The sequence below is a fragment of the Muntiacus reevesi genome, chromosome X, assembly GCF_963930625.1.
Source record: "Muntiacus reevesi chromosome X, mMunRee1.1, whole genome shotgun sequence".
In the NCBI taxonomy this organism is placed as follows: Eukaryota; Metazoa; Chordata; class Mammalia; order Artiodactyla; family Cervidae; genus Muntiacus; species Muntiacus reevesi.
In genome coordinates, this window is record NC_089271.1 from 117,436,530 (window position 1) to 117,463,083 (window position 26,554).

Genomic DNA, 26,554 nt, shown 5'->3' on the forward strand with positions numbered 1-26,554 from the left:
CCCCCCCTCCACAGCTCCTGCACCCACTAATCTGCATTCCGTCTCTATGAATTTGCCTCTTCTGGACATTTCATATAAACGGAATCCTACACTATGATGATCATAGTGTAGTAAGCTGGCTTCATCCATGTTTAGTATGAATCAGCATTTCATTTCTTCTTATGGCTATATATGACTTTAATAAATAAAAAATCTGTAAATAGCTCTGATTTTAAAGCTACTCAAATAAACAGAAAAACCTTATCCTTTTGTACAAATGACTTTATAGAAACTCAACAGCTCTAAATCCAGTGTCCATATTAAAATACAGTTTATTTCTAACTCCCTGCTCCTAATACTCCCTTGAATATTTACTCTCAGGTCCCATTTAAAAGGTTGCCTCTTCAAACAGTACTCGTTTTCACATAAATCTATTAGACTATTATCATTCACACAGCAGAATGCTTTTTGCCCAGGTGTACCTTCCCTATCTCCCCACCACTGGCCCCACCCCCAACATAAAACATATTTGTAAGTCTATAGACGTGTATAGGCAAAGGTAGAATTTGGGAGTTTATGGCCTTGCTATTTTTGACAAGGACCCAGGTCTGGTTGACTTCAGTACATTGACCACAGGCAGAAATGTCTGCTACAGTGTAACAAAAGTAAAATGCTATCATTAACTTCCATAGTAACTTATTATTAACTTCCATAGGTATTTTATAGCTTTCACCTTCTGAATAAAAATTAAGACTATATTTTTGCCTTGTCCTTCAAGTTTGGTTACCTCATTATCTGAACAAGGCAAAATTATGTAATACTCGTTGATACATAAAGCAGCACTGTCACAGGGACTGGGTTTTTCTCTTAAAAACATGGGTTGGCCATAGAATTTTCCTAGGAAATTCTACCACATTTATGCTTTGGAATGACCTCAGCAATGCTGAAAAAAGAAAACAAAAAAACACCCCAAACCCAAACCCCAGCTGTAAATTAGTTTCAATTAGCTAAAGAAAAACCACATAATTCTCTTCTCCATATTTTTATTGGGTAATTAAATGAAGCTAAGTAATGGATTTCCAATGTGCACGCACACACACACACACTCACTCAAACATGACAGGTAACATTTGCAATAAAGTATACTATAGTTCTAGTTCCAGCATTAATCAGAAATCTCTTACTTGATTTCTTTTTCCTCTTGAGTATGGATGCAAGCATGCAGGTTAGAAATTATATGTATGGAATGAGCATATTCTACCAACTAAAACTTTGATTTCTGCCCTCAATAGGACCATCTCAATATATGAGCACTACTACTAGAAGTAAGTTGTACACAGTAAAGGGAGTACATTTAAATCTTTAAGGTGGAATTCCTTTATGACAAGGATATTAACCTTGTACCCTTATGAGCAAGCTGATAAACTATACTAGGAGTTTGGGTTTATCTTTAAAATCACCTTCTAACTAGGTTTCAGAGGATCTGATGTAAATCATAGGTATCTGAATCATGTAATGATAAAAGAAACAAGATGCAATGCAGTTCTATCATACTTTTGAAAGATTTGCTGTTTCTCTCCCTGATAAGGCCTTATGTATGAAACATTGAAATTAACTCAAATTCACATTTATCTCTCTCTCATACTTATTTAACCATAAAGTTATTAAACAAACTAAGCATTTCACCTTGAAACAGTAGCAAGACTAAAAGGAACATAATACTATTGCAGTTACAGATAAGCTTCACCATACCCTTGCACAAAAAAGACATAAGTACAAACATCAAAGTCATAACTCATTTATTGAATGAATAGTATATGCAAGAATACCAATAAAAGGAAACTAATACTACAAACTACAATTTTGAAAATAAAGCCAATATAACAGGAACAAAATATACATAATATGAGAGGAATGTTTGATTTTGACCCATAATGCATTCCTTATCTTTACAATAACCTAAATGTCTGTTAGAACAAAACTGTATACCTTGGTCTAACTTTAGTGCTTCTTAAAAAAGCAACAACATTCTAGAACACTTTTCTTTTGCTTTGAGATATTTAAGATTCACACATTTGTTCAAGTACATAGATTCTGATTCAACAGTAGATCTACATATCTTGTTATTCTCTTAATATCTTGAGTAACATGTACTCCTGAGCAAGTACTATCTGAAATTCTAAAACTGCTGATCCTTGAAATAAAATGTACTTCAGTTGTGGGTTTTTAATAAATTGATATGAAAGTAAAACTCACCCTTCCCACCCCTCCTCCCCCCAGGAACAAAGAGCTCTTATTAAAGTATAGAAACTCAAGTCTATCTTTCTACTCTAAAGAACATTTCTTACTAACATTTCTGGTAAGGCAATAAATGCTCCAGAATAATCTTCAATATATGCTTGCAAAGATTACACTGTTTAATATCGATAACAAAAATGAAACAAAAAAAAGGGAAAAAAGGAAAAAAGAAAAAAATGCTTCAAAATTTTAAGCTAAAATATGCATAAAGGACAGTCATGGCAGTATTTTTTGAAATGATGTAAATGTTATATACTTATCAAATAATGTCATGCTTATTAAAACTACAGTTAAGGACTTAAGAGATGAACAGTAAATACACTGCTGAGGTCCATTTTTCTAAATATTCATACCACAATGTAATTACTACCCAAAAGATGATGATGCTACTTGGGAACATAAGTACTGTACAATTTTTACATTGTAAGGCACTTTTACTCAGCATGTGACGAAAACATGGATAGAGAATCAAAATATTGGAAGTTTACAACCAAAGGTGATTTTTCATGTGACTTCAATTTACATTTTAATTTTTAATGAAAGACTGTTTAGCCAATGACACCACAGTGAGAAAAATAGGTAGCCAGCCACTTATCTAGCCAACCAAATGGTAAAGTGCTATTCTGGTTGCTAGTGGCAGAGAAAGGGTTGAAGAAACCCATACAAAGTCATACACTTTATTACATAACAAATTCGTTAACTGACAGCTATAGTATTTGAAGTTCATTACATGATTATTGACTGGCCATTATTACCCCTTGGCACCTTCCATTTTTCCTAAAAATATCATTACAGTAGTTGTCCAAAAACGAAGGTGCTCTATTATTCCATGGGTAAGTCTATGGCACACAATGTAAAAATGATCTAGACACAGTGATTCAAAGATTTAAAATAATGGGTTTCAAGCTGCTGTAAGGAAATAAAGTACAGATCCTTTGGGAAAAGTCACATAGCTTGGTAAACAAACATCTAGATCTGTCGTTGCACTTCAAGTCATGGTGAATTTTGAAAATTCATCACATACATACACAAAAAATCCAATGGTATATTTAGAGCAAAAGGAGAACAACGTATAGGGCAATCCATTACTAAAGCTAGTTTTCTTCTAAAAATAATAAAAGATGGTTAAAATAAAGCAATCATTGAGTCCCTTGATTTAAGTAAATGTGTGAATACACACTTGACAAATGTGACTTTAAGGGACTAGCAGTTAAAAAAAATCAGTCATTAAGCACAGTGTAATTTTCCACCTGTTACATTTTTAAAATGCTTTTCCATAAGCTGCAGAACATCTCAATGTACAGTCAAGTTAACATGTTTATTTCTTGTTGGCTAATCTGCTTTAATGTGGTAGGTTAACTAATAAATCAGAATCCCTACCCTTGATACTGAGGTGCTATGGTAATATTAGGCAGAACACAACTAAAATTTTTTGGTTTTGCCACAAAGAAATAGATAAATGTGCTTCAGCAGGTAAGTGGAAGAAAATATCACTAGCTAGAAATGCCAGTGTGAAAATCCTTTCTAAAAAGCTGGGTTCTTAGGCTTTGAGAAACAATTCTGATGATCAATAAAACAATACCGAACATTACCAGAAGGAAAATAGGTCACAGAAGCCTATTTTATAGATAAGCAAAGCAATGAATGAAAACATTAAAAATATTAAATAAAGTTTCTAAAATAGTGGTCACAAAATTTAAAATAAATACTGTTTTATGCAAAGACTGTTGTTGTTTTTTTTTTTTTTTACTTCTACAGCACATGAGACCTCCTTACATACTTTGGGCCAATATATGAAGTGTTCCACAAAAACACGGCACTTGAGAGGAACAAGTTTCAGACATGGTGGCTAAAGTCTTTAGTAAGTGGTAACCCCTTAAATCTTAAAGAGGTTTCATTTGCTGTTGCCAAATGTTAGTTTAAACTTGAAAGGATCCAATCATTTTGCTAGAAGCTCTTTGTATGACATGAAAAGAGAAGAGGTTTACTGTCAAGAGAATTTTGGCATAAGCACTGGAGCTCAAAGCTTATAATAACCAGTTGCCCGAGTCCATGCTGGTCAGTGAGAACAACTTTAACAGGAACCAAATGAAAAGCTTTAGCACACTTCTTGGAAGAGATTTTTTAGCATGTGCTGTCAAAGCCAAGAGAAAAAGAAGGTTCTCTTCATTTCTAGCCTCCGTTACTTGAGCGTGGAAAAAAAATCCAAAAATTCCCATGTGTTGCCACCAGAGGCGTGTTTGCACTGTAAAGTGAAATTTGCTTACGTTTTCCCTTGAGTATGAATCCACTAAACAAACTCAGACACTCTAAACAGTAGAACTTTGTTCAGTCCAGAAATATAGCTTACTTCATTTCAATGTCTGCTTTAACTGTTGACACTATACACAGGGTTAATAGTGTTTCAATTGCTTCCCAGAAACTGCAAACTACAGCTACGTAATATCAACATGTCAAACTCTGCCATCTAGTGAAGGCTCATAAAACAAACAAGATGCTTTTAGGCAGTTCAATGAAGAATCTAAGAGTTGGGCAGTAAAAAGTTACAAACCCTTTTTGATTTTAGAAAACAGTGAAAAAAGAATAGTAGTTATGGATGTCTTATTCATTCCCAGTTTTCTAACTCTGTCCCATGAACCTGTTTAAAAGATGATAAAAAAATGTAAAATATGATGCTTGAGGGGAGCACAATAAATAAAATGTTATTGAGGAGTAAGAATATCTTATTGGTTTGACACTACAACTACATTTATTGATAAAGTGGATAGCTTGTTTTTACAGTTACAAAATCAGCTAGTTGAAAGAAAAAAAACTATGCAAGCCTACACATCCTCAGCATTCTAGTAACATGCTTAACTAAATATAATAGCATTAAAAAAAAACCAAACTGCACATTATTAGTTCAATATATATTTATCAGTGTGTACTGTATTCTGACAACACAGCCAATATAGTTAACATTCATACCTAGTTTCCATTAAGCTGCTGCTGAGTTAGTTGTTGCTGATCAATTTCTACTTTTCCTCGGCTTTTACTCTCTCGTTCTTCATCTTCTTCATCTCTCTCATCATTTCCACTATGATTTTTACAATATAGTCTACAATGATGAAAGATAAAAATCTCAAAATGTTTGTCATTATTGATGAGAACATGTTTACATCATTGGTGGATGAGGTTGATGCCCATTTAAAATATGGTCTCCTCATCCATGCTTAAAAACACTCCACAATTAGGTAAAGGTTCATTTCTATTTAATAGAAAGGAAAGCACTCTATTAATGAGATACGAAAAGTTCATCTGAAATAAAACCTCTGGTTTAGAATGAAAGTTACCACATATGTCCGTATATAAGGCAATTCCTCACTTTGCCCCATGAGATTAAAAAGGTTTTCAGCCAACATAAAAATATCAATTTTCAGTATATATGTGAAAGTGTCAGTTGCTCAGTTTTGTCTGACTCTTTGTTACCCCATGGACTGTAGTCCACCAGGTTCCTCTGCCCATGGAATTCTCCAGGCAAGAATACTGGAGTGGGTAGCCATTGCTTTCTCCAGGAGATGTTCCCAACCCAGGGATCGAACCCAGGTCTCCTGCATTGGCAGGCGGATTCTTTACCATCTGAGCCACCAGGGAAGCTTTACTATTGGTGCTTTACTATATACGCACCAATATATTTTGCATAATCAATCATCTCCACCATAGTCAAAGAAGGGTGGGGGATGATCTGAGCATAGTTATAGGTCAGTTATACACAAAATGACAAGATGGAACAATGCTTAACAAATGTTCAGTAGATGCCCTCTTGTGGGCAGCAATGGATAAAAGATGATCACGTAAGAATTCATCTGCCACAGAAAGAGTAGCTTTAACATGAAAATTTCTAACAAGTGAGTAGAATAAATGGCAGAGGTGTGGTTGGCGGGGCAACAAGGGTAACTGACTTATGACATAGTTTTGCTCATCACTTTTTATTCTTAAAACATTTTCAATAATTTTCAAAGAACTATGGAGAATCTCTACTCTTCAAATACTGCACATTAGGAATCACTTTTTAAATGATGACTTCAAATATCAAGAGTGAGACTTCTATATAGTGTACCTGTGAAGTATCATCCTCCGAAATACAACCTGAATCTAATTAAGCCTTTGAACCAAGTTATAAATACAGGAAATACAGAGGGGTAGAAAATGAGGTATATGAAACCATGAACAAGCAAAGAGATAAAATCTAGAACATGGGGCTTTTCCAGGACAACTTATCAGGGTTCTTCAATAAGTAGGAGGAAAAGGCAAGGGTGGAGTGGGGACTGCTCTTTATTGACAGACTTAAGAGATTTCCATTAAATACTATGTAAGGACTGTGAATGTACTGAAATTTGAACAAATCAAGGCCAAAAGAACATTTTCAAGACAACTGGGGAAAGGTACAAGTGGACTGGGTATAAAATGATACTTAGAATTTACTGTTAATTTTTAAAAGTGTGATAATAATCACATAGTGATACTAAAGTATATAAGGATAAAATGACAGAAGATCTGGGATTCTGCTTTAACATACCTCAAAAAGAAAAAAATGTAGATGAAACAACTGTGGCAATAACTTGGTACCTGCTGAGACTAGGAGTTGTGTAATTTTAGAAATTTTTATAACAGAATTTCATCTAAAAGATGAGCTCAAAAAAAAAATAAAATAAAATAAAAGATGAGCTCTTTCTTTGTTAGAAAAATATTAATCTTTTCTGGGATTATTTTTCACTCAAGGACTATTTCCCATAGGCCTATTATGTGTCTTTCCCCCGTGTGGACACCCAGGCCGCAGGTGTCAACCAGGCAAAGAAGATCTCTGCTGTCGCAGAACTTACTGTTTTATGATGGGAAGCTGAAATTTTAGAAAACTATATATTTATATAGTTTAGAAATATAATAAAACAGGATACAAAGATCACTGTATAATCTTCCCTGGCCTTTTTAATATGAATATATTCACGATATATCCATCCTAAAGGAAATCAGTCCTGAATAGTCATTGGAAGGACTGATGCTGAAGCTGAAACTCCAATACTTTGGCCAACTGATGCAAAGAACTGACTCATTTGAAAAGAACCTGATGCTGGGAAAGACTGAAGATGGGAGGAGAAGGGGACAAGAGAGGATGAGATGGTTGGATGGCATCATCAACTCAATGCATATGAGTTTGAGTAAACTCTGGGAGTTGGTGATGGACAGGGAGGCTTGGTATGCTGTAGTCCATGGGGTCACAGAGTCAGACATGACTGAGCGACTGAACTGAACTGATTTGTGATCCAGAGAGGATTGGTAAAGAAAGAAGGGAAGGAAGCCATTTCATGCAGAAATATTCCTCCTTTCATTTTCTCCTATCTGCCCATTCTTCTCTCCCCAAACTACTCGGTTATGGATTTTTTTGAACTCAGTGGTCTCCATGAAAAAAGCTAGACTCCACCTTCTAATTTTAGAAACAAATTTCAATGTGAAAAAATAAAAAAAAACATTTCAAATCATCATAGATCCCAGTCCAAATATTTTTGTTCAGAGATGACCACTGCAACATGGTCTTCTAACAACTAAAAAAACCATCTAAATGTCTAAAAGAACTGATTAAACAAGCTAATACACCCATTCAATGGAATACTAGACAACCATTAAAATGGTGATGTACTACTGTTTAACATCACAGAAAAAATGCCTCTACTAAAGATACAGGAAGAGAAAGGCCATGAGAAAATACTCGAGGAGATAATAGCTGAAAACTTCCCTAAAATGGGGAAGGAAATAGCCACCCAAGTCCAAGAAACCCAGAGAGTCCCAAACAGGATAAACCCAAGACGAAACACCCCAAGACACATATTAATTAAATTAACAAAGATCAAACACAAAGAACAAATATTAAAAGCAGCAAGGAAGAAACAACAAATAACACACAAAGGGATTCCCATAAGGATAACAGCTGATCTATCAATAGAAACCCTCCAGGCCAGAAGGGAATGGCAGGACATAGTTAAAGTAATGAAAGAGAATAACCTACAACCTAGATTACTGTACCCAGCAAGGATCTCATTCAGATATGAAGGAGAATTCAAAAGCTTTAGACAAGCAAAAGCTGAGAGAATTCAGCACCACCAAACCAGCTCTTCAACAAATGCTAAAGGATCTTCTCTAGACAGGAAACACAGAAAGGTTGTATAAACGTGAACCCAAAACAACAAAGTAAATGGCAACGGGGCCACACCTATCAATAATTACCTTAAACGTAAATGGGTTGAATGCCCCAACCAAAAGACAAAGACTGGCTGAATGGATACAAAAACAAGACCCCTACATATGCTGTCTACAAGAGACCCACCTCAAAACAAGAGACACATACAAACTAAAAGTGAAGGGCTGGAAAAAAATATTTCACGCAAACGGAGACCAAAAGAAAGCAGGAGTCGCAATACTCATACCAGATAAAATAGACTTTTGAATAAAGGATGTGAAAAGAGACAAAGAAGGACACTATAATGATCAAAGGATCAATCCAAGAAGAAGATATAACAATTATAAATATATATGCACCCAACATAGGAGCACCACAATATGTAAGGCAAACGCTAACGAGTATGAAAGAGGAAATTAACAGTAACACAATAATAGTGGGAGACTAATAACCCACTCACAACTATGGATAGATCAACTAAACAGAAAATTAACAAGGAAACACAAACTTTAAATGACACAATGGACCAGCTAGACCTAATTGATATCTGTAGGACATTTCACCCCAAAACAATCAACTTCACTTTTTTCTCAAGTGCACACGGAATTTTCTCCAGAACAGATCACATCCTGAGCCATAAATCTAGTCTGGGAAAATTCAGAAAAATTGAAATCATTCCAGTCATCTTTTCTGACCACAGTGCAGTAAGATTAGATCTCAATTACAGGAAAAAAATTGTTAAAAATTCAAACATATGGAGGCTAAATAACATGCTTCTGAATAACAAACCATAGAAGAAATCAAAAAAGAAATCAAAATATGAATAGAAATGAATGAAAATGAAAACACAAGAACCCAAAACCTATGGGACACTGTAAAAGCAGTGCTAAGGGGAAGGTTCATAGCATTACAGGCTTACCTCAAGAATCAAGAAAAAAGTCAAATAAATAACCTAACTCTACACCTAAAGCAATTAGAGAAGGAAGAAATGAAGAACCCCAGGGTTAGTAGAAGGAAAGAAATCTTAAAAATTAGGGCAGAAATAAATGCAAAAGAAACTAAAGAGACCATAGCAAAAATCAACAAAGCTAAAAGCTGGTTTTTTGAAAAAATAAACAAAATTGACAAACCATTATTAGCAAGACTCATTAAGAAACAAAGAGAGAAGAACTAAATTAACAAAATTAGAAATGAAAATGGAGAGATCACAACAGACAACACTGAAATACAAAGGATCATAAGAGACTACTACCAGCAGCTCTATGTCAATAAAATGGACAACTTGGAAGAAATGGACAAATTCCTAGAAAAGTATAACTTTCCAAAACTGAACCAGGAAGAAATAGAAGATCTTAACAGACCCATCACAAGCAAGGAAATCGAAACTGTAATCAGAAATCATCCAGCAAATCAAAGTCCAGGACCAGATGGCTTCACAGCTGAATTCTACCAAAAATTGGAGAAGAGCTAACACATCTTACTCAAACTCTTCCAGAAAATTGCAGAAGAAGGCAAACTTCCAAACTCATTCTATGAGGCCACCATCACCCTAATTCCAAAACCAGACAAAGATGCCACAAAAAAAGAAAACTACAGGCCAATGTCACTGATGAACATTGATGCAAAAATCCTTAACAAAATTCTAGCAAACAGAATCCAACAACATATTAAAAAAATCATACACCATGACCAAGTGGGCTTTATCCCAGGAATGCAAGGATTCTTTAATATCTGCAAATCAATCAATGTAATACACCACATTAACAAATTGAAAGATAAAAACCATATGATTATCTCAATAGATGCAGAAAAAGCCTTTGACAAAATTCAACACCCATTTATGATTAAAACTCTCCAGAAAGCAGGAACAGAAGGAACATACCTCAACATAATAAAAGCTATATATGACAAACCCACACCAACATTACCCTCAATGGTGAAAATATGAAAGCATTTCCCCTGAAATCAGGAATAAGACAAGGGTGCCCACTCTCACCACTACTATTCAACATAGTTTTGGAAGTGTTGGCCACAGCAATCAGGGCAGAAAAGAAGTAAAAGGAATCCAGATAGGAAAAGAAGAAGTGAAACTCTCGCTGTTTGCAGATGACATGATCCTCTACACAGAAAACCCTAAAGACTCTACCAGAAAATTACTAGAGCTAATCAACGAATATAGTAAAGTTGCAGGATATAAAATTAACACACAGAAATCCCTTGCATTCCTATACACTAACAATGAGAAAACAGAAAGAGAAATTAAGGAAACAATACCATTCACCATTGCAACGAAAAGAATAAAATACTTAGGAGTATATCTACCTAAAGAAACAAAAGACCTATACATAGAAAACTATAAAACACTGATGAAAGAAATCAAAGAGGACACAAACAGATGGAGCAACATATCGTGTTCATGGATTGGAAGAATCAATATTGTCAAAATGGCTATTCTACCCAAAGCAATCTATAGATTCAATGCAATCCCTATCAAACTACCAACAGTATTTTTCACAGAACTAGAACAAATAATTTCACAATTTGTATGGAAATACTAAAAACCTCGAATAACCAAAGTAATCTTGAGAAAGAAGAATGGAACTGGAGGAATCAACCTGCCTGACTTCAGACTATACTTCAAAGTCACAGTCATCAAGACATTATGGTACTCGCACAAAGACAGAAATATAGATCAATGGAACAGAATAGAAAGCCCAGAGATAAATCCACAAAGCTATGGGCACCTTATCTTCGACAAAGGAGGCAAGGATATACAATGGAAAAAAGACAACCTCTTTAACAAGTGGTGCTGGGAAAACTGGTCAACCACTTGTAAAAGAATGAAACTAGAACACTTTCTAACACCATACACAAAAATAAACCCAAAATGGATTAAAGATCTAAATGTAAGAACAGAAACTATTAAACTCCTAGAGGAGAATATAGGCAAAACACTCTCCGACATAAATCACAGCAAGATCTTCTATGACCCACCTCCCAGAATATTGGAAATAAAAGCAAAAATAAACAAATGGGACCTAATGAAACTTAAAAGCTTTTGCACAACAAAGGAAACTATAAGCAAGGTGAAAAGACAGACCTCAGATTGGGAGAAAATAATAGCAAATGAAGCAACAGACAAAGGATTAATCTCAAAAATATACAAGCAACTCCTGAAGCTCAATTCCAGAAAAATAAATGACCCAATCAAAAAATAGGCCAAAGAACTAAACAGACATTTCTCCAAAGAAGACATACAGATGGCTAACAAACACATGAAAAGATGCTCAACATCACTCATTATTAGAGAAATGCAAATCAAAACCACAATGAGGTACCATTACACGCCAGTCAGGATGGCTGCTATCCAAAAGTCTACAAGCAATAAATGCTGGAGAGGGTGTGGAGAAAAGGGAACCCTCTTACACTGTTGGTGGGAATGCAAACTAGTACAGCCGCTATGGAGAACAGTGTGGAGATTTCTTAAAAAACTGGAAATAGAACTGCCATATGACCCAGCAATCCCACTTCTGGGCATACACACCGAGGAAATCAGATCTGAAAGAGACACATGCATCCCAATGTTCATCGCAGCACTGTTTATAATAGCCAGGACATGGAAGCAACCTAGATGCCCATCAGCAGACGAATGGATAAGGAGGCTGTGGTACATATACACTATAGAATATTACTCAGCCATTAAAAAGAATTCATTTGAATCAGTTCTAATGAGATGGATGAAACTGGAGCCCATTATACAGGGTGAAGTAAGCCAGAAAGATAAAGAACATTACAGCATAGCAACACATATATATGGAATTTAGATAGATGGTAATGATAACTCTATATGCAAAACAGAAAGAGACACCAATGTACAGAACAGACTTTTGGACTCTGTGGGAGAAGGCAAGGGTGGGATGTTTCGAGAGAACAGCATCGAAACATGTATATTATCTACAGTGAAATAGATCACCAGCCCAGGTAGGATGCATGAGACAAGTGCTCGGGCCTGGTGCACTGGGAAGATCCAGAGGAATCGGGTGGAGAGGGAGGTGGGAGGGGGGATCGGGATGGGGAATACGTGTAAATCCATGGCTTATTCATGTCAATGTATGACAAAACCCACTACAATATTGTAAAGTAATTAGCCTCCAACTAATAAAAATAAATGAAAAAAAATAAAGATGCAGGAAGTGGAAAACAGGTTATAAAATATTATATATAAGGAAGTTTTGTTTTTATAAATGTATACATGTAAATAATCACATAAACGTCTAGAAGAAAACATTCCAAAAGATTTAAAAGTTATCTTTGATGCTAGAATTAAAGTTGATACTAAGTTTTATTTTTATCTATAGTTTCCATTTTCTTTCTGAAATGAAAATGGATAACTATTGTGAAAATAATATCTAAATAAAGTTAAAATTTAAATACAATAATTCTCCATATATTTGATTTTAAATATGTTAAATGAGCTTGTTATTTTAAAATATTATTGGGGGACTCCCTGGTGGTCCAGTGGCTAAGACTCCATGCTCCCAATGCAGGGGTCTGGGGTTCAATCCCTGGTCAAGGAACTAGGTTTCATATGCCACAACTAAGACCCAGTCCAGCCAAATAAAATAAATAAGTAAATAAAAATAAAATATTATTGGCTACTTCAAAAAATAATATATTGCTCATGAACTATATAAAGGAGAATATAAAATTGTCTCTTCTCCTTCCCTATGCAATGAATAAGAGGTAACAACTAGTACATTTGCTGACTATGCTCCTAGAAATTTTTCTATGTATGAAACCCATGTGACTTCCCTGGTGGTCCAGTGGTTAAGACTCTGCTTCAAATGCAGGGAGCATGGGTTTGATCCCTGGTCAGGAAGTTAAGATCCCACATGCTGTGCAGTGTGGTCAAAAACAATCCTATAACGTGATAGGATCCAAATATAATTTGGACAAATAGGCTTTAAAAAATCCACATGTCTTGTATACATGTATACACATATCTTGTATGCATGTACTTTTCATATGCTAAAATAGAATTATGCAACTTTTCCCCCCTGACTGGAAATACCTCTTTCACAACTCTACACATGGCTCTACTTTACTCTTTAACTGCTGCATAGCATTCCACTAGATGCTTGTATGTACTAAAATTCATTTACTAAGTCTCTTGATGGAATTCTGATTTTTTCTTTCTTTCTTTCTTTTCTTCTTGCTATTGTAGGTGAAAAGTGAATAAAAATATTTCCCCTTTCTACATGAGAATTTCACCTTTGGTTAACTCTTTAGCTTTGTTCCCTTGGCAACTTAGCAAACATTACTGTGTCACTATTTTACTAATCTATGTTATCCCCCAATGGGTAGACTATATCTGGACTGGGGGCTTCCCCAATGGCTCAGCAGGTAAAGAATCTGCCTGCAATGCAGGAGACAGAGGAGACACAGGTTCAATCCCTGGGTCAGGAAGATCCCCTGGAGAAGAAAATGGCAACCCACTTCAGTATTTTTGCCTGAAAAATAAATCCCATGGACAAAGGAGCCTGGCAGGCTATAGTCCAAAGGGTCACAAAGAGTAGGACACAACTGAGTGACTAAGCACATCACTGAAACATTACAACTTCTCTAAGCAGAAAGCCTCCAACTCTGTGAACATTTCCCTTTCTAAAATTAGTTTTAATGGCATCCAAGTCCTTACTTGGATGAGCGTGGCGGACAGGAGCTACCCCGCGCCCAAGGTCAGGGGTGATGGCGAGAGGAGCTACCCCGTACCCGAGGTCAGGGGTGGCGGAGAGAGGAGCTACCCCACGTTTGAGGTAAGGAGCGGCACCTGCGCTTTGCTGGAGCAGCCGTGAAGAGAGACCCCACGTCCAAGGTAAGAGAAACCCAAGTAAGACGGCAGGCACTGAGAGAGGGGATCAGAGGGCAGAAACACTGAAACCATATTCGCAGAAAACTAGCCAATCTGATCACATGGACCACAGCCTTGTCTAACTCAGTGAAACTAAGCCATGCCCTATGGGGCCACCCAAGACGGTCGGGTCATGGTGGAGAGGTCTGACAGAATGTGGTCCATTGGAGAAGGGAATGGCAAACCATTTCAGAATTCTTGCCTTGAGAACCCCATGAACAGTATGAAAAGGCAAAAAGATAAGATACTGAAAGATGAACTCCCCAGGTTGGTAAGTGCCCAATATGCTACTGGAGATCAGTGGAGAAATAACTCCAGAAAGAATGAAGGGATGGAGCCAAAGCAAAAACAACACCCAGTTGTGGATGTCACTGGTGATAGAAGCAAGGTTCGATGCTGTAAAGAGCAATATTGCATAGGAACCTGAAATGTTAGGTCCATGAATTAAGGCAAATTGGAAGTGGTCGAACAGGAGATGACATGAGTGAACATCGACATTCTAGGAATCAGTGAACTAAGATGGACTGGAATGGGTGAATTTAACTTAGATGACCATTATATCTCCTACTGTGGGCAGGAATCCCTTAGAAGAAATGGAGTAGCCATCATCGTCAACAAGAGAGTCTGAAATGCAGTACTTGGATGCAATCTAAAAAGGACAGAATGATCTCTGTTCGTTTCCAAGGCAAACCATTCAATATCACCGTAATCAAAGTCTATGCCCCGACCAGTAATGCTGAAGAAGCTGAAGTTAAACAGTTCTATGAAGACCTACAAGATCTTCTAGAACTAACACCCAAAGATGTCCTTTTCATTATAGGGGACTGGAATGCAGAAGTAGGAAGTCAAGAAACACCTGGAGTAACAGACAAATTTGACCTTGGAGTAAAGAATGAAGCAGGGAAAAGGCTAATAGAGTTCTGCCAAGAGAATACACTGGTCATAGCAAACACCCTCTTACAACAACACAAGAGAAGACTACACATGGACATCACCAGATGGTCGACACTGAAATCAGACTGATTATATTCTTTGCAGCCAAGATGGCGAACCTCTATACAGTCAGCAAAAACAAGACTAGGAGCTGACTGTGGCTCAGATCATGAACTCCTTATTGCCAAGTTCAGACTGATATTGAAGAAAGTGGGGAAAACCACTAGACCATTCAAGTATGACCTGAATCAAATCCCTTACTATACAGTGGAAGTGAGAAATAGATTTAAGGGAGTAGATCTGATAGACAGAGTGCCTGATGACTATGGATGGAGGTTTGTGACATTGTACAGGAGACAGGAATCAAGACCATCCCCAAGAAAAAGAAATGCAAAAAAGCAAAATGGCTGTCTCAGGAGGCCTTACAAATAGCTGTGAAAAGAAGAGAAGTGAAAAGCAAAGAAGAAAAGGAAAGATACACCCATGTGAATACAGAGTTCCAAAGAATAGCAAGGAGAGATAAGAAAGCCTTCCTCAGCAATCAATGCAAAGAAATAGAGGAAAACAATAGAACGCAAAAGACTAGAGATCTCTTCAAGAAAATTAGAGATACCAAGGGAACATTTCTTGCAAAGATGGGCTCAATAAAGGACAGAAATGATAAGGACCTAACAGAAGCAGAAGATATTAAAAAGAGATGGTAAGAATACACAGAAGAACTGTACAAAAAAGATCTTCATGACCCAGATAATCATGATGGTGTGATCACTCACCTAGAGCCAGACATCCTGGCATGTGAAGTCAAGAGGGCCTAAGGAAGCATCACTACGAACAAAGCTAGTGGAGGTGATGGAATTCCAGTTGAGCTATTTCAACTCCTAACAGATAATTTTGTGCAAGTGCTGCACTCAATATGCCAGCAAATTTGTAAAACTCAGCAGTGGCCACAGGACTGGAAAAGGTCAGTTTTCATTCCAATCCCAAAGAAAGGCAATGCCAAAGAATGTTCGAACTACCGCACAATTGCACTCATTTCACACACTGGTAAAGTAATGCTTAAAATTCTGCAAGCCAGGCTTCAGCAATACATGAACCGTGAACTTCCAGATGTTCAAGCTGGTTTTAGAAAAGGCACAGGAACCAGAGATCAAATTGCCAACATTTCCTGGATCATCGAAAAAGCAAGAGAGTTCCAGAAAAATATCTATTTCTGCTTTATTGACTATGCCAAAGCCTGTGACTGTGTGGCTCACAATAAACTGTGGAAAATTCTGAAAGAGATGGGAATACCAGACCACCTGACCTGCCTCTTGAGAAACCTGTATGCAGGTCAGGAAGCAAGTTAGAACTGGACATGGACCAACAAACTGGTTCCAAATAGGAAAAGGAGTACGTCAGGGTTGTATATTGTCACCCTGCTTATTTAACTTATATGCAGAGTACATCATGAGAAACGGTGGGCTGGAGGAAACACAAGCTGCAATCAAGATTGCCTGGAGAAATATCAATAACCTCAGATATGCAGATGACACCACCCTTATGGCAGAAAGTGAAGAAGAACTAAAGAGCCTCTTGATGAAAGTAAAAGAGGAGAGTGAAAAAGTTGGCTTAAAGCTCAACATTCAGAAAATTAAGATCATGGCATCCAGTCCCATCACTTCATGGCAAATAAATGGGGAACAGTGGAAACAGTGGCTGACTTTATTTTTCTGGGCTCCAAAATCATTGCAGATGGTGATTGCAGCAATGAAATTAAAAGACGCTTACTCCTTGGAAGGAAAGTTATGACCAACCTAGATAGCATATTAAAAAGCAGAGACATTACTTTGGTAATAAAGGTTCGTCTAGTCAAGGCTACGGTTATTCCAGTAGTCATGTATAGATATGAGAGCTAGACTATAAAGAAAGCTGAGTGCCAAAGAATTGATGCTTTTGAACTGTGGTGTTAGAGAAGACTCTTGAGAGTCCCTTGGACTGCAAGGAGATCCAACCAGTCCATCCTAAAGGAGATCAGTCCTGGATGTTCATTGGAAGGACTCATGTTGAAGCTGAAACTCCAATACTTTGGCCACCTCATGCGAAGAACTGACTCATTTGAAAAGACCCTGATGCTGGGAAAGACTGAGGGCAGGTGGAGGAGAGGAGGACAGAGGATGAGATGGTTAGATGGCAACATCGACTTGATGGACATGGGTTTGGGTGGACTCTGGGAGTTGGTGATGGACAGAGTGGCCTGGCCTGCTGCGGTTCATGGGGTCATAAAGAGTCAGACACGACTGAGCAACTGAACTGAACTGAAGTCCTTACTGGCAACACACACAGGTTAACCAGGAGATGAAACTTCCTCTGTAAACTCTGCCTCTCCCCAAATAAAAGCAAAATATTTAAATTCTCTAAAGAACCACAGATAGAAAATGGAGAGCAGTTTATCATTGGAGACCTAAACCTTAATATAAATATTTTACTACTAGTCTGCTTGTGAGGACTGAGTGGACAACAGTGTAAGAATATGTATGTGCAAAAAGCTTCATTGCATTGTTAGTGATAGCAGCAATACCCACTAAGGCATCTTCTTAGGTTCTAAGATTCCAACAAGGATATGGATCTATCTTCAGTGATATTTATCCCTGGGCCAGTACCATACTATTTTCACTACTATACTATATGATTGGCTTTGATATATAACAGGAAGATTTCTCTTCTCAATTGCATTAAAAATTTTCTTGGCTTCACATGATAAAGATTAGTTGGCTACTCCAGTATTTATCCCTGCCCTTACCTACATAGTACTAAACCATATTTTGTTTGGGTAGCAATGTGTCCACTAAGTATATTTCCCAGATTCCTTTCGACATGTGACTAAATTCTGGCAAATGAGATGCTGAGTGCATGGAAATTTCAAGAAGGTTGATTAAAGCCTGACTCAGGTAGAGCAACAGCAACTTTGTCCTTTCATCTTCCTTTGCCCCTGCTTCCTTCTGCTTCCTGAAGCAGAAGGCAATGGGAAGAAGGAAATGGGGACCAATGATAACACTGAAAAGCTGCCTACCACACCTGTACTGCTTTCCCCTGGACATCTTTCAGGAGAGAAACAAACTTCTATCTTGTTTAAGTTTCTATTTCTTTTTCCAGTTATATAAGGTAAAAATCATTGCTAACAGTAATACTACATTTACTTTTTTAGATAAAACTGTCAAAAAAGTTGGATTTAATTAAAATTGTATTAAATATATAATTTGGGAAGAACAGGTATCTTTCAAAGTTGAGTCTATCAAGGATCATAATATACTTTGTCATTCGTTGGGGTCCTGTGTAAGATGCTATTTTTTTAAAACAAAGTTAACCTTTGGTATATGTGTGTGTGTGTGTGTGAAGAGGGGTAAGAGTTGGGGGTGGGGAGTGGGAGACAGTTTTCCTTTACATTTTTTAACTAGCTATTTGTTGTTTAGTTGCTAAGTCGTGTCTGAGTCTCATGTAACCCCATGGACAATAGCCTGCCAGGCTTCTCTGTTCATGGGATTCTCCAGGCAAGTGTACTGGAGTGTGTTGCCATGGAACTGTGGGGGTTTTTTTGTCATGGAATTCTTTTTAAAAATTCATCTCATATTCAGCAGCCTTACTGAGTGAGCTCTTATAAATTTTTAATAAATTCAGAGTTGATTTCTTTGGATTTTCTTGGTAGACAATGAAATCAGTAATATTGACAATTTTTTCTCCTTCACAATGTTTCCTATACATTTTCCTTCCTTTCCTACTTGTACCAGCTTAACCCTCCAGAAGAACAGTGAAAGTGATGTTGGTAGTTGGCACCCTTGTCTTGTTGCTGATCTGCATGAAAGTGTATTGGTATGCTACTGCTGCTGCTGCTGAGTTGCTTCAGTCGTGTCCGACTCTGTGCAACCCCATAGACGGCAGCCCACCAGGCTCCCCCATCCCTGGGATTCTCCAGGCAAGAACACAGGAATGGGTTGCCATTTCCTTTTCCAATGCATGAAAGTGAAAAGTGAAAGTGAAGTCACTCAGTCGTGTCCGACTCATTGCCACCACATCGACTGCAGCCCACCAGGCCCCTCTGCCCATGGGATTTTCCAGGCAAGAGTACTGGAGTGGGGTGCCATTGCCTTTGAGTGGTTCTCAATTAGAGATGAACTTGAGAATCACTTGACAAGTCATAAAATACATGGTTTGGGCCTCAACCTACTGTGAGGATAGGGCCCAGGCATGACCATTTTTAAAGAGGGCTCTCTCTACCTCCAGAACTGAAGGCTCAGTTCTGGTTAAGAACCATGGTCCTTTAAAGTAAATGCCAAAGCAGCTGTTTTTTCCTCTTAACACTCCTAGCTTACAACCAAGAGTACTTTTGCTACCTTACTTTAAAATTCAGAAATGGATGTTGAATGATATCAAATGCCTTTCCAGTTTCCACTAGGAAAGCGCTAGGATTTTCCTTTATTAATTATAATGGGTCACATTCCTAATTTTGAATAATCCTGAAATTGTTAGACGACAGCCCTGGATTTGATTTTCTAATATTTTATTTTGGATTTTGGTACATATATTTATAAAAGTAAGATCAATCTCTAGTATTTAAATTTCTGTTGTTAAACGGTATCTTTGTCAGGTTTAGTGTCACAACTATGCAAGTGTTACAGAATGAATCAAGAAGTTTTCCATTTTTTGCTATGTGCTGGACTTTTAAAAATAACATTGGAATTATCTGTTCGTTAAAGCCTTGATAGAATTCATTTGAAAAACATGTGCCTTTATTATTAAGCAAAGTTTGACCAAGTTTATAATACAGCATTAGCACCTCATGCAGTCCACCCAAATGGCTTGGTGACTGCTGACACAAACTGCTCTGTCCATGAATTAGTTGACTCTGGGTCATTGGTTTATTGCACACTGGGAATGTGAGACCAAAGAAGTCCTTTACAACTTGCAAAGACAAACCAAATAAGTATTCAAGGATCCCTATCAACTTACTCTCCATTTGATTAAACAATGGGAACCATTATAGATTCATATTGATACCACTAGTCCAATGCAGCACAAGGTAAGGAGAAGACCATAAAAAACGAAGGTAACATGTAATTCCAAATCTCTAAACCTTACTCTTTCATCAGTCTTCCAAGAGTACGTTTAGACTTCTATCTTCACAACTACTATTCTAATCTACCAGCAATTCTCACCTGGACTTTCAACAGTAGCCTCCTACCACCTCCCCCCGCCCACCATTTGCACCCTGGCTTGTGTACCATCTTAGGGCCTTGCACACGCTGTTTTCTCTGCCTAGAACACCTTCCCAACATCCACATCCATTTTGTCTTTCATATCTCAGCTCAAGCACTATTTCCTTAAGGATATTCCTAGACACTCCTCCACTACAGACTAGGTTAGCTCTTCCTTGTTATATGCTGTCACAGCACTTTGTAACAGAACTTTTACATCAGGGGTCCTAACCCCCACCAGTACCAGTCCATGGCCTGTGAGGAACCAGGCCGCACAGCAGGAGGTGGGAGGTGAATGAGGAAACCAAGCTTCATCAGTATTTACAGCTGCTCCCCATCGCTTGCATTACCGCCTGAGCTCCGCCTCCTGTCAGATCAGTGGCGGCACTGAATTCTCATAGAAGGGCGAACTCTACTGTGAACTGCACATGCAAGGGATCTAGGTTGCACACTCCTTATGAGAATCTAATGCCTGATGGTTGGAGGTGGAGATGAGGTGGTGATGCTATTGCTGGGGAGTGGCTGCAAATAAAGATTATCATTAGCACGATAAATGTAATGGGCTTGAATCATCCTGAAACCACTCCCCCACCCCCACCCCCAGTCCATGGGAAAATTGTCTTCTGGTTCGGAACTGGAAACCGGGTGCCAAAAAAGTTGAGGACCAATGTTTTATACCATTTATGAAGTTTGTGATTGTATAGTAATTTATGTGGCCATTTGATTGATATGTTTCTCCCACTAGATTGTGAGCTTCCATGAAGACACAGTCTGTGTCCATTTTGATCACTGTTCTATGCCCAGCTCCTAGCCCAATGCCAGGCACATAAGAAGCATAACAAACACTGGATAAACAAATGCTAATCCAGCGAGGTCTAGGCAGAGGAAAATGCCATTGCAGTACTCATACAGAGTCCTCAGTATTCTATACTTGGCTAAACATCACCTAAGAAGAGTGAGCAAGTAAATTAATGTCATCTATTTAAGGGCAGTTACTTACTGACAAGTTTAGGAAAATGGACAATTGTTGTTCTCTTACTTGTAAATTCCTCGTGACATATTTTCAATGTATTTAGCTTTGTCTTGTACTCCACAGTGGTAATGGTAAGTCTTAACACAGGCTTTTATTTCACATCCAATAGTAGCACCAGGCTGACTGCAAAGTGTACATTTCTGTTTAGGGGGAGAGAAAGAATAATTATAAGCAGTATTTCTAAGTCTATGCAATCTTAGTTTTTCTATTTTAGCCATATTTCAGCAAGACATTCCATGTTACAAAGAAAACAGCCAGTTTTTCTATTGAAGGAGAGTGCACTGAACTTATAGTATAGCATATATATTAAATAATGTTGCAATCTAAATCATACTTTGACTTTCTAGTATGTAGTCACCCCTGATATTTCCATTATTTAACTCTACTAACCATCAGCAATCTGATATTGAAACACAAAGGGAGCACTCCTTAATACTGGTAAACACACATAAAAAATATATTCTATATTTTAGTGGTTGGCTTCTCTTCCCTGCAATCAATCTCTTTCTTATGACCAGGGGGAAGAATGAGAAGATAGGAAAGCAATGCCCCACAGAGAGGGATTGCTACCAAGTAGGCAAAAGGGCAGAAAGGGACTAAGGGGCTGCAATTCTTGTAAGACTTAAGGTGATTGTTGGCAAAAGACTTTCATAGTCAAAGAAGTTTGAGAAATGCTAGTTTTAAACAGATTACTTGATTGCAGAACTTCTGACAGCCTTTCCTCCAAGAAGGAGGGTACAGTAAACAGTTTCCAAGTTTATTGAATTCCAGATGCCCTTTTAATTTTGGAGCAGTGGGAGAGCATCTTGATAGAGTGATTTCCTTTGGAGCACACATGGGAAAATGCTAGGTTAGTGCTGACACTAACAGTCAACAATGTAGAAGTAAGCAAGCTGATCAAGAGAACTGAATTGTTATCCTAGTCACCTATTTGACTTCAGATATATGACGTAACAACATTACTCAACATAATGTGATTGTTTTCCCTTTATTTTTTTTTTAGTACTCCACATTCTGTTTTAAAGGAGTTTCCTTTCTTAAAAGAATAATCAAAGTATCAAGAAAATGAACTGGATTTAAATGGAACAGATGATATCAATAATCTTTATACCTCCAAAAATGCAGTTCCACAGAGAAAAAGTCATTTCTAATCAATTCAGACAAAGATCAGCAATGTCTGAAATAGATCGAAAGGGAACTTCACAATGGAGGGATTGACTCACCACCTGAATCCAAGGATCAGACATTATGACCTGTCTGATGTGATAGAATATGGATGATACAGTCCCACCTGTGAAGAGTTTACCCCCCAAAATGTTGAAAACTGAATCTAATCAGTTTTTTACATCTAACTTCCACTTTAAAAGAAAATCTGGCAGATAGAGGGAAAAGTTAAATGGCATTGTGAAAAAGCAAACAGACAAATAAAACATGTGGGATGTTCTATAGGACAATTAATTCATTTTCTTCAACAAGTCAATGGCATACAACAAAACAGAAACAATAAAGACAGGGAGGACGAAGTGCCCTAAATTACTTAAGCGGATATGTAACAACCAAATGTAATGTGTGAACCTCCTCTGATTCACACAAGCCAACTTTAAAAAGATAGCTTTAAGACAACTGGGGAAATACAAATACAAACTAGGTATTAAATGATACTGAAGACTCACTGTTAATTTGTAAGTTGTAATAACATTGTGGTTAGGTAAGAAAATGCTCAACTTTTAAGAGATACATACTGAAATATGTAGAGGTGAAATGATATGAAGTCTCAGTTCTGCTTTAAAATACTTGAAGCAACAAGAATAAAAGGCATAGATGAAATGAGTGCTGCAAATTCTTGATAACTGATGAGTCAAGGTGATGGATAGACGTGTGTTACTAGTCTTTCTAATTTTGATGTTTGAAAACTTTCACAAAAAATTTTTTTAAATAAAATCATTTCTAGAGACAACTGCTGTCTTAAATATTTTGCATTCCTAGGACATTTTATAATATTCATAAACTGTAAAGGAGTAAGTGATCAAATAAAGATGCCAATATTTCTTAAAGCTATTCATTAGTGATTCAGTATGTTTAAAAACATGAGACTTAGGCACATTTTATAAAGGAAACTTTAAAGCTATGATAAAGATATTAAGAGACAACTATGTATGTGAACTTTAAACAGAAAGCTCTGAAAAAAATCTTTTCCTTTTATTAAAAAAAAAAGAATGAATAACAACATGGGGAGGTTCTCAATACTCTATTGGGGTCATGAAATTTTTCTTAAAAGCGAACTTAAAACAATTTAACATTTTATACTTCTGTGTCTCTTTTTCTGTTTTGCATATAGGGTTATTGTTACCATCTTTCTAACTTAATAAGGTGTGTCACATTCACATCTTCATTTATTTTATTAAAAGACTCTCAAAATACCCTGAAATATAAATCTCCGTATAATTCTCTTAAGTAATGAAGTTACATAGAAAGAAGAATAACTTTCAGTAACATCAGCATCCTTTATTATATTACAAATGAGTCAAATATATACTTTGCTTTAACACACGAACTACTTTATATTAAAATTTTTGGAGACTGCATGAATTTAAGATGTGTTCTAAATTTAAAGCACAAAGTCAGAAGAGTAACATTGCATAGCATAAACATAAAAGCACAGACCATTCTTTTGCCTCGTTTAATCTCCTGAAGTACAGTTTTAATATCAAAATCTCCAAATTCTGCTCGTGAGGTTGTGGTAAGCTGAACGGTGCCAGAAGAAAATAACTAGAGAAGGAAAATGCAAAAACATGTAATATTCAGAATCCTTGTGGGAAAAAAATTAAACAATGTGTGCAAGAACATGTTATATTATTTTAATATCCTGAGAAAGATGACTTTTCCTTAATCAGTACTGACTCAAATTTTTTTTAATCTATCCACATGTCTGACTAAAATATAACTCAAAATAAGAACAATTGAATAAAACTAATGTTGCCAGTATAGAAACAATATTAAATGCTTAATTAAACAAGAAGAGTTCAGCAGTGTCATCCTGTCATCTCAACTATTTTACATTTCCACAAAGTTTAAAAAAAATAGTTTCAAATGACAAATTTCAACCACAGATACAGATCAGAATCACCCAGAGATTTTTTTTTCAAACTAGACATGTTTGGGATCTACTCCAGGGATATATATTTTGGGAAAAACCTCCCCAAGTAAATTTGATATGCGTCTCTGAGTAAGAACTCCTGAAATAAGTAATATAATTTAAAAAAAAATTTTGGCCATGTCACATGACTTGTGGAATCTTCCTTCCCTAACCAGGGATTGAACCCAGCCCCTTAGCAGTGAAAGTGTAGAGTCCCAACCACTGGACCACTGGGGAATTCTATAAATAATATAATTTTTAGAACCTAATCATCAATGGGATGAGTATTTCAATACAACCTATTTCAAATATGCTTACATATACTATATGTCAGACCTGTATCTAAGGATGCAAAGATAAGATATAGCTTTTACCCTCAAGGAATTAAGGCTCATAAATGAATAACTGCAATACAGTGTAAGAAGTATAGTAAAAGAGATTTTTACCAGGTTATAGTGGAGTCTAAACATAGCTTCCAAGACAAGTTTATAAAGGTGATGTTTTTAGTTCTAAGACTGTTAATTATGGATCATCTGGAACATAGTAACTACAATCATGATTACTTTAAATTCCACTAAAATCATAAACACTATATATTTTAAAATCTAGAGTTTATAAAGATTTGGGATTATAGAACATAATCTAAAAGAGACGCTCAGAGGGCTCAAACAAACCTTGTGAACCCCAGGACCCAGAGACCCACAGAGACTGAGACAGAACTGTGTTTGAGTGTCTCCTGCGGAGGTACGGGTCAGCAGTGGACTGCTGCAGGGGCAGGGGCTTTAGGTGCAGCAGACCTGGGTATGGCATAAGCCCTCTTGGAGGAGGCCGCCATTAACCCCACCATAGAGCCGCCAGAACTTACAGAGGACTGGGGAAACAGACTCCTGGAGGGCACAAACAGAACCTTGTGCACACCAGGACCCAGGAGAAAGAAGCAGTGACCCCACAAGAGACTGACCCAGACTTGGCTGTGAGTGATCAGGAGTCTTGGCAGAGGCGTGGGTCAGCAATGGCCTACTTCAGGTTTTGGGGTACTGAGTGTAGCAGTGTGTGCATGGGACCTTTTGAAGGAGGTCGCCATTATCTTCAGTACCTCCACCATAGTTTGGCCTGAAGGAGATAGGTCCTGGGTGTTCATTGGAGGGACTGATGCTGAAGCTGAAACTCCAATACTTTGGCCACCTCATGCAAAGAGTTGACTCATTGGAAAAGACCCTGATACTGGGAGGGATTGCGGGCAGGAGGAGAAGGGGACGACAGAGGATGAGATGGCTCGATGGCATCACCGACTCTATGGGCATGAGTTTGAGTGAACTCTGGGAGTTTGTGATGGACAGGGAGGCCTGGTGTGCTGTGATTCATGGCGTGCTGTGATTCATGGGGTGGCAAAGAGTCAGACACGACTGAGCAACTGAACTAACTAACTAACTAACTAAGGAACTAAATAACAGGGAGGGAACACATCCCAACCCATTAACAGAAAATTGGATTAAAGATTTACTGAGCATGGCCCCACCCATCAGGACAAGACCTAGTTTCCACCTCAGTCAGTCTCTCCTATCAGGAAGCTTCCATAAGCTTCTTATCCTTCTCTATCAGAGGGTAGACAGACTGAAAACAATCACAGAAACCTAACCAATCTGATCACATGGACCACAGCCTTGACTAACTCAAAGAAAAATGAGCCATGCCGTGTAGGGCAACCCAAGATGGATGGGTCATGAGGGAGAGTTCTGACAAAACGTTGTCCACTAGAGAAGGGAATGGCAAACCAAGGCAAGGTATTCTTGCCTTGAGAACCCCATGAACAGTATGAAAAGGC

General features: G+C 37.4%; 1 protein-coding gene across 3 annotated transcripts in view; it reads right to left on the minus strand.

Annotated features, from left to right (window-relative positions):
• Positions 1 to 1,761: 1,761 nt before the first annotated feature.
• The window catches only part of PHF6 (PHD finger protein 6), a 56,130-nt gene continuing 31,337 nt past the window's right edge, over positions 1,762 to 26,554 (minus strand). For 2 of the 3 annotated variants that reach the window (XM_065916036.1, XM_065916034.1), the window contains exons 8-11: positions 24,258 to 24,362; positions 21,600 to 21,733; positions 5,245 to 5,374; positions 1,762 to 4,915 (exon numbers count right to left, since the gene is read on the minus strand). In XM_065916036.1, coding sequence (XP_065772108.1) covers positions 5,245 to 5,374; positions 21,600 to 21,733; positions 24,258 to 24,362 — 369 coding nt within the window. In that variant the 3' untranslated portion in view covers positions 1,762 to 4,915. The remainder of the gene's footprint in view (positions 4,916 to 5,244; positions 5,375 to 21,599; positions 21,734 to 24,257; positions 24,363 to 26,554) is intronic. The other variant, XM_065916035.1, reaches the window with a different exon arrangement.